Here is a 16600-nt window from a genome sequence, read left to right as displayed (position 1 = left end):
CGCAACGGCGGAGTGCGGCTGGGCCAGGGGCGGAGTTTTAAGCCCAGCCCTCGGATTCTTGCTTCTGATTGAACGGGGTGGGTCCTGGGGCGGGTCCCGGTTTGCTTTTGACAGCTCTCTTACACAGCTGCAGACGAGTCCGGTGGGTTCAGGAACTTGTGACCCCGCTCTCCGCGCGTCCCCGTCCCCCCGTGGCCCCGGCCCCGGCCATGAAGCGCATCTTCTCCTGCTCCAGCTCACAGGTGGCGGTATGTGCTACAATGTCTGGGAAGATGGGCATGGGGCTGGGGTCCAAGCCCTGTGGTGACAGAAGTCCTGAGTCCCATCTCCACGCACCGTCGCCTTTTCTCTTTATCGGTCTTTCTAGCTCTTCCGCTCCCGCAGTGCAGCCCTCCCACCCTGCCTTCCTCAAGACCCTGTACCCCCCAAGGTCCTTTCCCTTGGCCCTTTCTTGTCCTCCAAGCATCTACACCCCCAACTTCTGATATGTTTCCGGCAGCCCCTGCCACCTCCCAAAGGCTCTGTTCTCTACTTCTCTGTTTCCCAGTACTGAACTACCTTCAAGCATCTGTCCTATCCCCAGCCCCTGCTCAGCCCCAAGCCTCTTTCTATCTCCCAAGTACTGCCCCACGCCCCATTTACCAGCCCTGCCTTGTCCTCACAAGCCTGTCCTCCTGTATGGCCCTATCCTGGCTCTCAGTCCAGCAAGTACTTCCAGCCCCGTGCCTTCCCCTAGCCCTTCCTCATAGAGTCTTCTCTGTCCTTGCCCCCATCTCACCCCATGCCACTTCCACTTCCATTCTCTCATCACCACCACTGGCTCTCAGACATCACTCCAAACCTCTTTCCAATCGGTGCTCTGACAGCAGCAGCCTTCTCCTGTTCTCCCCTTCAAGCTCTGCTCCTCTCTGTCCAGTGGCTGTTCAACTCCCCGACCTCCTTCTGCCTGCTCTCTGCAGGTTAATCTTGCAGTCCGGCCTGGCCAGCCTGACAGGCTCTGCCAGAGGAGGACAGTTGCCTGGCTGCTCCCCAAGGAATGGGTAAATTGCCTGCAGACTCCACTCTGGCCAGTTCACTGCAGTGCCTGGTCATCACACTGGTTCTTGGGCCAGTCAAGGCCTTCTGCCTGCTTCTCCCCAGAATCTTCCTTCATTCTAGACCCTCACCCAGTTGTTTAGGGCCTATACACTCTGCTTCCTTTGACTGAGCTGGGGAACGGTAATGGTGAGAGGCGAAGAGGATAAAATGGATTCACTCTGAGAGTTCCCAGGAGAAGTCACTGTCCTCCCCATGTCCTCCCAGAACAAAACACACGGAGGAAGACTACAGAAGGGAGTGGCTAAGGGAGGGTATAGCTTCTTCTTCTCTGAAGATCTCTTACAGAGAGACCCCCTAGCTAGGGATGAAATTTTGTGTGGAGACTGGGATGACGGTTCATTTTGAAGTGAAGTAGTCGACTACCTGTAGTAATATTGCTTAGCCTAACTTGACTTTGTGGTGTCATTCATTGAGCAAACGTGAGAAATGCTCAGCTCACTCTGCATGGGCAGGCCACAGAGGCCTGGAAGTGACCTACGAGGCAAGAGTAGGAACTCTGTTGAGGCTTGTTCTCGTCCCACTTAACGTTTGCTTCCCCACTTAGTTTCCACACATTAATCAACCAATCAAAAGGCATTTACTGGAGGATTACTGGACTGAATGTCAATATTATGACGTAGTATGAGTGTGTTTCATGTTTGGTAATTGCAATCATTGTTGCTTTTGTTGTGGTCATCCATGTACAATGCTTGGTGTCAGTCTATTTATCTCTTGTAAAAATAAAATACAGTGTGTGTGTGTGGAAAAAAAAAAAAAAAAAAAAGGCATTTACTGAATGACTAGTAAAGGTACCAGAAACTGAGGCTGCCCAGAATGTCTTAACTCAGGATGATTTTCTTATTCACATGGACTCTTCCTTAGTTACTGAAAGTCCTCCACATTGCCCTGCCCTTTCAGGTTTGTGGAGTCTGCCTGCTCCTTAGGAATCAGGAAACTATCTCATTCTTCCTGATTCTCCAATTGTTGGTCAATGGCTACTTTTCAGGATGCTGGGATGAATAATGGGCTGAATGTTGGAATTTTAAAGCATTCCTCTGTCCTTCTTCATCCCAGCTCTACAGAGGTTTGGCCATGAAGAATTTCTACCCATTCTAAACTCTTCTTAGTACAAGATTATAGGTAGTAAATTAGGTGGACTTAGAACTACTTAGCTGGAAAGAAAACTGTTTTCTCAGTCAGGGTATGGATCCAATGAGATTGAAAATAGACCAGTTTAAGCTGTAAATTGTTTCCTCTTGAAACTTCCCCACACTTCTCATGATAAATTCCTCCACTCCCTGGGTGGCTAACCGCTCTGAACCAGTTTGTCAGAGAAATAGTGTGACAGCCTTCCTGACCACTCCCAAAGCCTGGCTTCCCAGTCATGGCAGAAGATTGCCCCTTTCCATCCCCGCTCCCACCCCTGGATCCAGATTGCACCCTCAGATTGAGATAAGGACTGAAGGATCTGTGATCATTTAAAGATTAATCTAAGTCATCCAGAATACGTATAGGAAGTTTAAGAAACAAACAAACAAAAGCCAGCTCCTATAATCTCATTTTGATTTAGTCAAGTAGAGGATACCTTTGAGGGTGTCTTACATAGGCAGCTTACTCTGCCTATGTAGGAAGTAAGTCAGAAAATAGCTTTAAACAGTAGGCACTGGATCAGCTTAGAGGAATGTCAATTGCATTTTAATTTTTTTTTTTTTTAATTTTATTTATGGCTGTGTTGGGTCTTCGTTTCTGTGCGAGGACTTTCTCTAGTTGTGGCAAGCAGGGGCCACTCTTCATCGCGGTGCGCGGGCCTCTCACTGTCGCGGCCTCTCCTGTTGCGGAACACAGGCTCCAGACGCGCAGGCTCCAGACGCGCAGGCTCAGTAGCTGTGGCTCACGGGCCCAGTCGCTCCGCGGCATGTGGGGTCTTCCCAGACCAGGGCTCGAACCCGTGTACCCTGCATTGGCAGGCAGACTCTCAACCACTGCGCCACCAGGGAAGCCCTCAAATGCATTTTAAAAATTGAGAGACAGCTCCTGGTTCCTCCAGGGCAGCATTTCCATTTCCATTCACCTGTCCTACAGAGGTAGCCACTCTCTCTGCTGTTTCTCTCTCTACTGTTGGTGGTCACAGACACACGACCAGAGATAAGGAGAGGCTGCAGTTACTTCTACAAAGCCACCCCCCCAATCCTACGGGAGATACAAAGCTTATCCTTGTTTTGAGTCTGCTGATTGATTTGGTGATTGCTCCCTTGAGGCTGTGTTGGTTATCCTCTTTCCCAAGGTGCTGGGGTGAACAATAGACTGGATCTTGGAATTCGGAAGCAACCCTCTGTTCTTTTTTTTTTTTTTTGGTACGTGCCATGTGGCCATGCGGGATCTTAGTTCCCCTACCAGGGATTGAACCCGTGCCCCCCTGCATTGGGAGTGTAGAGTCTTAACCACTGGACTGCCAGGGAAGTTCCCCTCTGTTCTTCTTCACCCTAGCTCTGCGGAGGTTTGTCTGTGAAGAATTTCTACCTATTCTAAATTCTTCTTGGTATAACAAGATTATAGGAAGTAAATTGGGTGGATTTAGAACTATCTAGCTGGAAAGAGAATTATCTACCTTGCTAAGAAGCACCTTTACCATCTATACAGCTTGATTGGCATACGTTACCCGATATGATCAAGATCCCTTCCTCCCACTCCCCTGGATAGAGAATTCTGAGCCCAGGAACATCCAAAATGTGCCAAGCAAGGCTAGGAAGGATGGGGATTAGGACTAACATTTATTGTGTACCTACTACGTGACAGACAGTGCTAGGTGCTTTATACAGTGTTATTTTATTAGCAAACTGAGGTTCAAAGAAGTTGTTACATGCCTCAATTCACAAGGATAGAAAGTGTTAGAATCAGGATTTTAAACAGAGAACTTCAGAGTGAGGTCAGCTGATGGTGGTGTCCTGTGATGGAGGTGTAGTTCTAGCTGTCTGCTTTTTCTGAGGGTGATATGGCCCCCCAGGGGGCATTGGATAACGTGTTATTACATCTCAGTCTGTTGGTATGTGGAGCAGTCATTTTGCTTATTATGTCCTTTGAGAATTAACCTGTTTGGAGACTCTTCTCCTTGTACGGAGTAGTGTCTGAAGGTGGGTGGCTTTACCCTGGAGGTGGTCTTAGACTGTTTATTTGAAAACAAGTAAACCTTCCATAGCTCCGTAGTAAATGGCCTGGTGGTGAGAACTAGAATAGGGCATCTGATGGCCTGGGTTCTAATCTCAATTTTACCACTATTTTGTGGTGTGACCCTGGACAGTTATCTAACCTCAGTGTGCTTCAGTTTCTTCTCTGTCAACTAGATAAAATAATATCAGCCCTAACTACTTTCCAGGGATGTTGAGAGGGTAATTGAAATTGCACTTAAAAGGGCTACGAGGAATTACCTCACGAGTATTACCTCAGAATCCATCTACCTTAGATAATTTTATGGTTTAGGCATTTAAAATCTTTCCTGTTCTCGATTAATAATTTGCCCTGGCTATGTACCTGAAAATGAGTTGGCTTCCATAGACCCTTTTTTCCCCACCTCCTCCTATAGCCTCTTCTTGTTGCAGTTACACCTCATAAAATGCAATGTGCCCTGCCACCAGTCCCACACTGCTTCCTGTTTTTTTATAAGGATGCCATACACTTGTATAGCTTTTTACAGTTTACAGAGAGATTTTATATACGTTAGCTCATTTAATACTCACAGCATGATGAGTTAGTTATTATTTTCCACATTTTATAGATGAGGAAACAGATTAGAGGTGTTCAGTGGCTTACTATAGGTCACATAGCTGAAGTATGTGAATTACTGAAGTAGCTGAACCAGGCCGTGAACTTAGGCCTGCTGACAAATATTCACCTAGGGCCCTTTTCACCATTCCACAGATTTTTGCCTCCTTTCTTCCTTTCCTTTCCTTTCCTCTCTGGACCAAACCAGGCTTTTCCGTGCTTTCAGCTCTGGATGTTTTTACACAGCTCTTTCATGTCCTGTGATACTTCAATTATTGTAATTACCCCACCACCTGAAAAAGTCAAGCTGGCATGGTAGAACAATGCGTGCCCAGGTATGGCTGTTGTCTGGGACAGCTGCACCCTGCCAGGAAAATGAGGAGGGAGGGAAGGGTGGAGGAGGGGAGCTGCCTCCTCAAGCCTAGCTAGAGACCTGTCTTTGCCTTTTGGTGGTTGTTGCCATGGAAGGGGAAGAAGGACTAGCCAGAGGGCATAGGTATGAGAAAGGAAAACGAAAACTCTGTGCTTCTGCTCCTAGTTTTGTGCCCCAAAGCCAATGGGTAGAGATGCTATGGATAGGTATTTGGACTCCTAGCTATGACCCAAAGCTAGGTGCCTTGATTTCTCAAATATCTGAGAACAAAGAAACAGAGGAGCACGGGGGTTGGGGCGTTGAGAGGCAAGGTGAACCCAGTCCGGAGTGGTCAGTTTGGTTCAGTTTGCTCCAGCAAGACCTAAAGAGCAAAAGGGAAAGGAGTCGTGGCTACGATTGCTAGGAGGTTGTGCACCTAACAACAATAATCATAATGCTGATAAAAAGACGTTTGAAATACTATGCATTCAGTCCTCAAAAATGATTTTTAATTCAGTAGTCCAAGCACCTTTCGGGCCAGGGCTGGCAATAACTGGCGGTAGTCCCCAGTGGCATATGAGTTGGTGACTATTTAACTGGCCCACCTAGAAGGACTAAATGATCTAGACTGAGTGACTTGTGGAACATTGAAAGGATCTCAGGGATGTCCCTTTTCCCTTGCTTGGCATCCTAACCATGTTCTTCTTTTCTTTCTCCACTGTACCCCCGCCTCTTATATTCACACAATCTGTGGCTCTGGACCAGGTGGAGAGATGGAACCGCCATGATCAGAAGCTTCTGGAGGCAGTGCAGCGGGGGGACGTGGGATGCGTGGCTGCTCTGGCCTCCAAGAAATCTGCCCGACCCACCAAGCTAGACTCGAACGGCCAGTCCCTGTAAGTAAGCCTTCTTGATCCCCACCCTTGGTATGTGGTTCTCTTTAAAGACCCCAAACCCCAATATGATGTAAGACCAGGAAATGCCTACAATGTCAGAGCCCTTTTTTGTCTTAATTAGCAAGTATATCAATAAATCTTCGCTACATATCAAGTGCTGCACAAAGTGGGGGAAGAAGATATTGTCCCTGAGGTCCACACACCTCACGACCCACATCAACAAAATTGACCAAAAAAGGACATAAAGCCCATGAAACAAACGGAAAACTGAAACATACACTAAATAGAGTATTTCTTCATTGTACAAATAGGAGGGTGTGTATGCTTGAGAAATTAGGAGTGCAGTGGTGGCCATGAGAGTCATGTGGCTGGAAGGGGTGATTAGGACAAGAGGGATATTAGCCCTTGTCTCTTCCCAAGTCAGCCTGCAAATGTCCAGCCCTCTGCTCTGGCCCACTCTGTGACACTTCCAGTCTGCTAAGTGTCCTGTGCTGAGTTACAGGTAATTATGTGTTCCCTGGACACCCCTGCAGTACTCTGAGATTGCTTGAGACCTGTAGCTCTTATTTCTACCTTTGCTCCCAGCCTCCTCTGAAGTTTTAATGGTAGGCCATTTATATAGGCTTCTCTTTCTCAGAAAGTCAGGCTACGGGAGCTTCCCTCTCTGCTTTTGGGATTGGCTTCGGGGTGACGGAGCTTAGTAGGCAGTGCTTATTAAGGTTCTCCCATTCCTTATCCCCTGGTCCCTTCATCCTTCTGCCTCTCGGCGTTGATTCTGGCAGGTTTCAGCTGGCAGCCTCCAAAGGCCTGACAGAATGTCTGACTATACTACTTGCAAATGGGGCTGACGTCAACAGCAAGAATGAGGATGGTGAGTTAGACTAAAGCACTGGGTCATGCTGCTTGCTTTTCGCTTTACAGCAGCAGTCGGGGGGTGGGGGGCCAGTGCTGGGCCCTGCTGGAGGTTCCAACTGTAGCCCTCCTGCTTCTCTCCTCATAAGTTCTGGCCAGTCTCCTTCCAGGGGTTCCGCTCCCTGCAAGCTGGGCCTACCTCACTCCCATTCCCACCTCCACCGCAGGTACCAGGCACTTGGGGAACAGGAATTTCTGGCTCCATGTGGCTGAGAGCCTCTCTGTCTAATCTCCCTCTGATTATCTGTGCGTCTCTTGCCTTCCCTCCCTGTGAGTCATTGGTATGCATGGGGCCACCCACCCTCCCTCTCCCCTTCTTTCCCTTTCCAGGGAGCACCGCCCTGCACTCGGCCACCATTTCCTGCCAGCCACAATGTGTCAAGGTCCTGCTGCAGGTAAGAGCAACCCCTGATACTACTCCTGTGAAAGGAAGAAGAGGACCCAGAGACTCCTTACTCTGTCTTGTACTCACCAGCAATATTTGGTCAAATGTACCCCTCTCATCCCCAATAAGAGAGCTAGTAATCACTTATTCATTAGTTCGCCAACATTTATTTAACACCTGCTATGTGCAGGCACCCTGCTTAATGCTGCCCTTGAGGGCATGTCGTAAAGCAGCGTTGCCAGGGACTGACTGCCAGTCAGTCAATATGCATGTATTGAGCTCAGCCACTGGCAGAGGCACTGCAGAGACTAACTGCTGTGATGATGGGCAGGTGGAAGGATGGCAGAGGTGTTCACATTAAACCCAAAGCCTGCTGTCTGTTTTGAGGAGTTTGTGGTGTAGGGGTACAAAGAGAAATATACATGTGAAATGACAGGTGGACAATTCAGAAATAAGTCTCCCAAAGTTCAAAGGCACAGTTCAACAGGCCATTGTGCAAATGGATGTTCTGCTTTGTACTTCCTGGCCCTTTCCAAATTTCCCAGTTATGATCCTAAAATACCAGACATAGACTCAGGTGTCATTTTCCCTAACATGTTTATCTACCTATAACCTGATTTTTCTTAGGCCCTAGGTTTATGAACCAGGGCTGAAATTCAAGGCTGCCTATCATCTGCAAGGAATAAACTGGACTTGCCTAGTAGTTGGCCAAAGTCACGGTCCTCCTGCCCCTCCCCACAGTACTGTGAAAGCTGGTGACCCAACAGGGGGTTTGGGATGAGAACGTTGACACCGCGCTCCACGCTGCTTCCCTTTGTGGCTCTTTGCAGCACGGTGCCAATGAAGATGCTGTAGATGTGGAAAATCGTAGTCCACTGCACTGGGCAGGTGTGTGCCAGGGGACTGGTGGGAAACAGGGCTGCAGGGACCAGAGGGTGGGGAGGGAGCGGGGGATAACGTTTGGTGGGAAGGGCAGGCCAGAGCTGACTGCTGAAATGGTCGGAGCGGATGCTGCATCATGGTCTGACTAGGTGTCCTTCCTGCTTCCCCTTAACCCGGTCATCCCGCAACCCTCCGTAGCCTTCTCTGGCTGTGCCTCAAGCGTGCTCCTCCTGTGTGATCACGAAGCCTTCCTGGATGTCCTGGATAACGTGAGTGTCAGCTGGGCAGCTGGGCAGGGCCCTACATGGGGAGGCTGCTGCTCTCTCTGAACTGAATTAGCCAAGTTCCATGACCAGGGGTTGTGTAGCACCACCTCCTCTTCCTTCTCCCCATGCCCCTCCTCCTCTTCCACACAGAGTGGTTAAGGCTTATCTTCTGGAGAGCTTCTAACCCTCTGAGAAGGAGTATTTAGCCCCAGCATTGGGGCTTTTTCCTGGAGAGGTGCGGGAACAGGGGAGCTGGTTGCATTGTGTCAAAGCCCTGGTTCCCCCGGCTCCCCGTGAACCCCCTTCCCGCAATCTGTGCAGGATGGACGTACACCCCTGATGATTGCATCGCTGGGTGGTCACGCAGCTATCTGCTCACAGCTACTGCAGAGAGGCGCCCGGGTTAATGTCACTGACAAGAATGACAAGTGAGCCTTCCCCGTCTTCCCACCCCAAATCCCGACCCTGACCAGTCTAGAAAGGAGCCACTGGGCAAAGTGTGTGTGTGTGTGTGTGTGTGTGTGTGTGTGTGTGTGTGTGTGTGTGTATTGGGGAAGAAGGCAGGTTGGTCTCTGTTTTCTTGGGAACCTCTCTCCTTCTCAGTGGTGGTTCAGAAGAGCACTGCTTGTTGCTTCACTGTTTTCCTCTTGGTAAGTTGAGAACGTTTTCCTTATCTTTCCTATTCTGTTGCTGACACTGCCATCTTCCTAGCATAGGTGACTCTGGAAGTAGAATCAATACCTCTGGATCCACTAGTTTAATTTACTGGTTTTCGAACTATCTTCTAAGCAATGGAATACTTTTTCCCCAGTAAAAAATTTATGCACAACCTCAATATATAAAACAGATGGAAGTGGAGCCCTTCCAATTGGCCCCCTGCTTTCTGATGCTACAGCTCCAAGGAATGACATTTGAAAAGTTCTGGTCTGGCCTCATGCTTTGTCACTGGCTGGTGTTGGTCTGTGGTTCTCCTGACCACACTGAGTGAGAGCTGACCTTGTGAGTGGATTTTTTGAAACCAGGACTCCTGGATTCCATGAGAAAAGCTTATGCTCAGATTTGTCCCAACCCATAGATCGGCTCTGATCCTGGCCTGTGAAAAAGGCAGCACTGAGGTGGCTGAACTGCTCCTGAGCTATGGAGCAGATGCAGGGGCGGTGGACAGCACGGGGCATGATGCTTTGCATTATGCTCTACGCACACAAGACAAGATACTGTGGAGGCTGCTGCGGCAGGCCCTGAACCGGCAGGGGCGGGGAGGTAAAGCCAATACCCTTTTGTAACTTCAAGATGCTCCTCGATAGCCTTAGAATCAGAGAAGCGTCTTGGAATCCCATTTGCTTCCATGGAAATAATAATTGTCACTTTAGTTGAGAGCTTACTTATTTATTGCTGCTGCTCTGAGATGACACCAAATTCCCAAAAGCACGGTCACAAAATTCTTCAAAGCAGCCTTGTCTCTCACTGAAGGCAACTCTGGCTAGTACTATTGCTAGCATTTATGAGTTGCAATTGTACATCTATTTATGTGATTTGATGGTCAATCTCTCTCTCTCCCCTACTAGACTGTAACCCCCTCAGATGACAGGCCATCTCTGTTTTGCTCACCATTGAGGTCCTGGTGCCTATAACAGTGCCTGGCACAGTGTCCAATAAATAAGTGAGTGAAGGAAATGAATGAGCTGGCATATCTCTGAGATAGGAAACGAAGGTTGCTGGACAGCTAGGGATCCATCAAATAGGGGTGGCTTTCCCTATTCGACGTGTGTGGTAAAGGATTAACACTGAGGGGCCACTCCTTTCAGAGAAAGTCTGAAGGCAGAGTGTGGGCTAGAAGCACGTGGGCCCTGTCTCCTCTCTCATTTTCCCCATGTCTTTTCATATAGGTCAGGGGTTAGTTCAACATCCAGATCTTGCATCCCAGGTAAGACCCTAAGTGCCTTCTCCTTTTGCTTCTGACCCACCCCAGGCTTTCCCGCTGGGATATCTCCCAGGCAGTGATCACCGGGGCATCGAGACAGTCTAAGAGAAGAAAGGCCCTCTTGGGCTAGCTGCCCGGGTTTACTTCACTGTTCCTTTTTCTCCATAGGCCTCTCCATCTGAGCCTCAGGTGGGTTCTCCATGGAGAGCGGAGCCTGAGGAGGAGCAGGAGGAAGAAGAGGATGAAGATCCACGTTCAGAGGAGTGGAAGTGGAAGTATGAAGAGGAGCAGAGGAAAGTTTCCCAGTTGGAGCAGGAGCTGCTGCGAAATACGGAAGAGTGTAAGGCTCAATCTGCCGCTTATCAGGGCCTGGAGAACCAGATTCAGGAACAGGTTCGGGAGCTGGGGCTCCTCCTATTGCAAGAGCCCGGAGCTCCAGGAGACCAGGGCTCTAGTCTCCGACCTGGAGGAGAGGGCGTGGAGCAGGGTCGTACCCTCGACCTGCTGGCTAAGTGCGTACAAGAGCTAAAGAAGCAGCAACAGGCAGCAGCCGCAGCTGCAGCAAAACCAGTAGTGGCTTCCAAGAGGGCTGAGCGTTCAGCTGGAGGGGTGATCCAGTATGAAGCCCACGGAAGGTCCCAACCAGAAGAACAGGAGCCACCCCAGAGCCCAAGGTCTGAGACCACTGGGAAATCCACAGGACAGCAACCGACCACCAATGGTGGGCAGGCCCTTGGCCCTGATCATACTGACCAGCTGCACGCTGGCCAGAAGGTGAGGCCCCAGGCCCCAGGGGCTGAACCAACAGGCACAGTGGCTGAACCAGTGCGCACAGCAGCCATGAACCAGCTCCTGCTACAGCTGAGGGAGGAGCTGGCTGCCGTGTGGCGAGAAAAGGATGCAGCCCGGGGGGCTTTATCAAGACCAGACCTGGAGGGAGCTCTGGGGACGTCCCGGGCTGAGGCCGCAGCAGCAGCCTGGGAGAAGATGGAGGCCAGGCTGGAGCGGGTGCTGGTGAGGCTGGATTGGGCAAAAGCAGGATTACAGATGAAACCTGAGGCCCCTGCCCAGGAGCCCAGAGAGGGAGCCCCAAAGGCAGGCCCAGGGGCCATCACCAAAGAGGGTGAAGGGAAGGAGGAAGGGGCTCCTGGGGCCTGGGGAGAGCCTCTAGGGGCCCCTGGAGGGGAACAGATGCCAGGAGGGGGCCTGGCGGAGGGACAGCTGGAGAAGGAGGTGTCAGCACTGAGGCTGAGCAACAGTAATTTGCTGGAGGAGTTGGGGGAGCTGGGCCGGGAGCGGCGGCGGTTGCAGGGGGAGCTGCCGTCCCTGAGCCAGCGGCTACAGCGGGAGTGCGTGCCCAAGCCAGAGGCGCAGGTCCGGCTACAGCGGGAGTGCGTGCCCAAGCCAGAGGCGCAGGTCCAGCTACAGCAGTTGTGGTGGAGCGTGGGGCTGCTGACAGATGAACTGGCCCTGGAGAAGGAGGCCACCGAGAAGTTGCGGAAGCGCCTGGCCTCCCAGAGCAGAGGCCTCCGGGGACTGTGGGACTGCCTGCCCCCGGACCTGGTGGGCAGGGGGAGTGCACGGTGCCCAGCGGCTGAGCCCCTGGAGGAGCTGCAGGCCTGCGTCAGCGCCCTGGTGGCCAGGCACCGCGAGGCCCAGCAGGTGCTGGCTCGGCTAGAAGAGGAAAACCAGCAGCTGCGGGGCTCCCCTGCCCAACGTGGGGAACCGGGCACCTCCTCAGAGGCCTCAGCGTCCCTCCAAGTTGAAGCTCTGGAGCAAGACCTGGGGAAGCTGGAGGAAGAGCTGCGGGCGGTTCAGGCCACGATGAGCGGGAAGAGCCAGGAGATCGGGAAGCTGAAGCAGCTGCTCTACCAAGCCACGGAGGAGGTGGCTGAGCTCAGGGCCCGGGAGGCGGCCAGTCTGCGGCAGCACGAGAAAACTCGGGGCTCACTGGTGGCCCAGGCCCAGGCTTGGGGCCGGGAGCTAAAGGCCCTGCTGGAAAAGTATAACACGGCCTGCCGGGAGATAGGTCGGCTGCGGGAGACGGTGGCCGAGGAGCGGCGCAGGAGCGGGGACCTGGCCGCGCGCGCGGCGGAGCAGGAGCGCCAGGCCAGCGAGCTGCGCTTGCGCTCCGAGCAGTTGGAGAAAACGGCGGAGCTGCTGAAAGAGAAGGTGGAGCATCTCATCGGGGCCGGCCGGGACAAGGAGGCCAAGGTGAGCAGACCAGGCAGCCGAAGGGAGCGTCAGGGCAGGTTTCTGTTTGTTTAGGGTTGGCTGACCGGAATCTATCTTTGGTCCGTCCGATTAATACCCCAAACGGAACACCAGTCATTTGCAAGGACCGCACTCTGTTCTCCTGGGTCTGAGGGGGTCTGGGATTGAGATTGGAGGTGAGGTAAGTTATAAATACAAGAGAGAAGGAGGGCTTAGGTATTAAAATTTGGGACGCAGGGTTCAGAAGCAGTGTGGTCAGGGCTACCACCGTTGGGGTACTATGGTTCAATCGGCATTTTAACTTAGGTAGAGTATTAGCCTGCGAAGACAGCGGGTGCTGTGGTGAGTCGCTGTGGTTTTGCTAGGGTTCTGAGGAGGTGCCTGGGGTAGGGGTTGCTGACGGGTTAAGAGGAGTAGACTAGACTGTAGTCCCTTTCTCCCCTCCCACTTCAGTCAGAGTGGGCTCTACAAAAGATTTCCGTTGGCAAAGAGGGTGCCAATGCAGAGAAAAACAAAAGTTTGAAAACCATTGTGTTAGATACCCGAGTTTCCTAATGATTGCTCCAAAAGTGAATATAAGTCTACAGGCTTCCAACAGACATGTTTTACAAATTCGAAAACATCAATTTACAAATGAATTTAGTAATTGTAGAACTACCTGTGCAGTGAGTGAATTCAGACTTATCAAAGTTTGTGTACATGATCAAATTCATAAGGATTAAAAAATATAGGGAGTATACATTTTACGGACTATAAAGGACATAAAAATAGAAGGAACGTTATACAGAATAGGAATCAGTGTGGGGTGGGGCTAATTAAAGAAAGGAATTTTCTGTTGGTGTTGAAGGGGAAGATAAAAGTAGACAAATGAGCAAAAGAAAATAGTGTAGTGGGCTCCGAACTGAGGTTGTCTGCATTTGAATTTCAATTTCAAAACGAACTGATTGGGAATTCCCTGGCGGTCCAGTGGTTAGGACTCCTGGCTTCCACCGCAGGCGGCCTGGGTTTGATCCCTGGTCGGGGAACTAAGATCCCACAAGCTGCATGGTGTGGCCAAAAAAAAAAACAAAAAAACGATTGATCTTGGGTGAGTTATCTAAGCCTCAGTTTTCTCATCTATAAAATGTGGATAATAACAGAGTTGTGAGAATTACATTAAATAAGACATTATATTTAAAATAGGACAATTTTTGGCAAATGGCTAGTACTCAGTAGAAGTTAGCTAGTTTTATTATTCCTACTACCACTATTCCTATTACTGCTGGTTATTATTAACTGCATTTGTACCTCAGTCTCACAAACCACAGAAACTCATCTCCATTTCCCTCAGTGGTCAGTAGGCCAAAGTAGGTCAGGATCCAGTACAGAGTTAAGAGTGTGGCCCATGAATTCAAAGAGATCTTGGTTCAAATTATGATTTCATCACTTATTAGCTGTATGATTTTGACAAATTACTTAGCTCAGCCACCTTATCTACAAAATGTGAATAATAATACTTCTCTCAGAGAAGGATTGTTCTTCTCAGAACAGAAGAAGAGCTCTTTTGAGTATTAAGTGAGACAATGTGTGTAAAAGTATCTGGCAGGTATTAAATACCCAATAAAAGGAAACTCACCTTGACTTTGGGTGGTATTGGGGTGGGAAATGACTGGGGCCTCATTGGTTCCTTTTCTTTCCTTTTGACCTCAGATCAAGGAATTGTTGAAGAAGTTGGAGCAGCTTTCAGAGGAGATTCTAGCAGTTCGGGGAGAAAATGCTCACCTTGCCCGACAGCTGCAAGTATGTCTGGCCCTCAGGGGAATGGACACTGCTAGAGAAGAGGGTGCACAGTGGAAGTGATGTACCTGTGGGAGAGATTCTGGGGATTCCAGAGGCCTGGCCAGGCAGTGGTCTAGGCTGAGCCAGTGATGGGCCAAGGGAGCCTACCTGGCACAGCTGAGCACTTCACTTCATTGTTCCTCATGCTTGGGGGATGAGGGTGAGTGTGAGAGGCTGGGCACATGACCTCCCATTGATGCCCACTCCCAGGATTCCCAGAAAAACCACGAAGAGATCATCTCCACCTATAGGAATCATCTGCTGAATGCTGCTCAGGTGAGCCTGGGGGCAGGTAGAGGCAGAGAGCTGGCCAGGGGGCACTGCATTTGGCATCCCTTCTCTTACCTGCACAGACTCGTCTCTCAGGAAGCTGGACTTTAGATGTCCCAGTACCAGGTTTCTGGATCTCATTAGGCAGACTGAGAGAAGTTATGCATGAATGTGAGGGGGAGAGGTGTTTGCCCCTTCTCTTCAATTCCCTGATCGACTGTAAGGCTTTTGCCTGTCCCCTATGCCCCTTCTCAGTGTCCTCCTGAGCCAGCTTATCCCTCGCCAAGGAAGAAGAGGTGGGTGGCTCGCTCCTTTATTAGGAATAATAATAACTACAAAGAATCGAACACTTATTGTGTACCCGGTGCTTTGCTCCATATTCACAGTTGTAACCTTCACAGCAGTTCTAAAAAGTCGGCATGATTATCTTCCTTGTAAAGATTAGGAAACAGCTATTGAGAAGTTAAGTAGTATAAGTGAGGGCACGTAGTTAGTAAGTAGCATCCTACTCTACCATAGAAACTCTCCCTTTCCTGTCTCTCTCATTTCCTTTTCTTCATCTCCTTTTGTTTCTTTCATGCTGCCTACAGGGCTACATGGAACAGGGTGTGTACAATATCCTACTGCGAATCCTCAGCATCCAGGAGGAGTGAGGCATCCTGTGCCCTGAAGAACATGGGATCTCTCTGTTGTGAGTTGTGGTTTGAGGGTGATGAGGGAAGGAGCTTGGGAGAAAGGAGGCTCAAGGATAGAAATTGGAGTCTCCTCTTGCCCCATGTGGTAGCTGACACTAGGGAGTCCTGTGGGGCATAGAGCGTTTGAGGTGAGGTCAATTGAGAAGACATGATATGGGGAATCACTGGGTGGAGACAGGAATCAGTGAGCACGTAGACTGAAGGGGTCTGACTTACGAGATGGCGACAGAAAAGAGGAGTTGAATGACTCTCCTAAGGTCTGGGGTAGAGAGATACCAGTGAAAGTGGGATGGTGGGATAGTGGTGCACAGTTGTTTCCTAGTGTGGGACTCTACAGATGCCAGAATCTCTCCTTCACTCCCACACCACTCATTCAAAGTGTAGTCGTCCTCCAGCCTTCTCCCTGCCCCTATGCAGGCAGCCATCTTCTCCAGTCCAGATAGATGAGGATCATCTTTAGCATCTTGGCATGGGTGGAAGGAGACTGAGGGTATAGAAGTGTGCATTTCATGCTTGAATTTCTTCTTTCAGGGAATAGAGCATCCCTGGTTGCCAGAGCCTCCAACGGGCTGTGGTGGGTGGTGGGTTGGCCACTATGGGTGTGTGGGTGGGGCTTCACCTGACGTTATGGACCACAGACCTGAGAACCTGAACCCTGGAATCAGCATGGATGAGATCAGAGGAGGTGTGCATGGAAACCAGCTCTGTGGAGAATAAAGCAGGAGGCAGGATGATGTTGGGTGTCATTGTTTTTACTGCCTAAAGGGGCATGGGGGAAGGAATCTTTTTCATTCCTTTTTGATCACAAATGGCCCCATAAGTTAGCTGCTTTCAAACTTTGATTATGATCCATAGTAACAAATACATTTTACATCCTGTGTGTACATACCTGAAATAATATTTACCCTTACTATTTCTATTCTGTTCTATATTCCATCAAAACATATTGGTTACAATACATCCACTAATGGGTCAAGACCCAGTTTGAAAAACAGCATTCTCACAGTTTGAAAAACAGCCCTCTGTAAAAATGGAGATTGACATTCTTCCTTTCTCTTTCTCAAATCTGCTTCTTACTGACTGACACACCTCTAATCTTTTTCTCTACCTTGGGACTCCTCAGTCCACTATCTTTTTTAAGAAGGATAGATGT

General features: G+C 49.9%; 1 protein-coding gene across 1 annotated transcript; it reads left to right on the top strand.

The window, feature by feature from the left end:
• Nucleotides 1–138: 138 nt before the first annotated feature.
• On the top strand, nucleotides 139–16152 carry ANKRD35 (ankyrin repeat domain 35). Its single transcript, XM_068538167.1, has 14 exons — nucleotides 139–248; nucleotides 5954–6084; nucleotides 6867–6955; nucleotides 7327–7391; nucleotides 8212–8269; nucleotides 8462–8532; nucleotides 8851–8957; nucleotides 9605–9789; nucleotides 10416–10453; nucleotides 10619–12664; nucleotides 14354–14443; nucleotides 14693–14758; nucleotides 15343–15443; nucleotides 15979–16152. The coding sequence occupies exons 1-13, from the start codon at nucleotides 210–212 to the stop codon at nucleotides 15403–15405; spliced, it is 3048 nt and encodes a 1015-aa protein (XP_068394268.1). The 5' UTR covers nucleotides 139–209; the 3' UTR covers nucleotides 15406–15443; nucleotides 15979–16152.
• The last annotated feature ends 448 nt before the right edge of the window (nucleotides 16153–16600 follow it).

The sequence above is a fragment of the Eschrichtius robustus genome, chromosome 3 (assembly GCF_028021215.1).
Source record: "Eschrichtius robustus isolate mEscRob2 chromosome 3, mEscRob2.pri, whole genome shotgun sequence".
NCBI lineage: Eukaryota > Metazoa > Chordata > Mammalia > Artiodactyla > Eschrichtiidae > Eschrichtius > Eschrichtius robustus.
The sequence above is the reverse complement of the archived record's forward strand: the minus strand, read 5'-3'. Positions and strand labels throughout refer to the sequence as shown.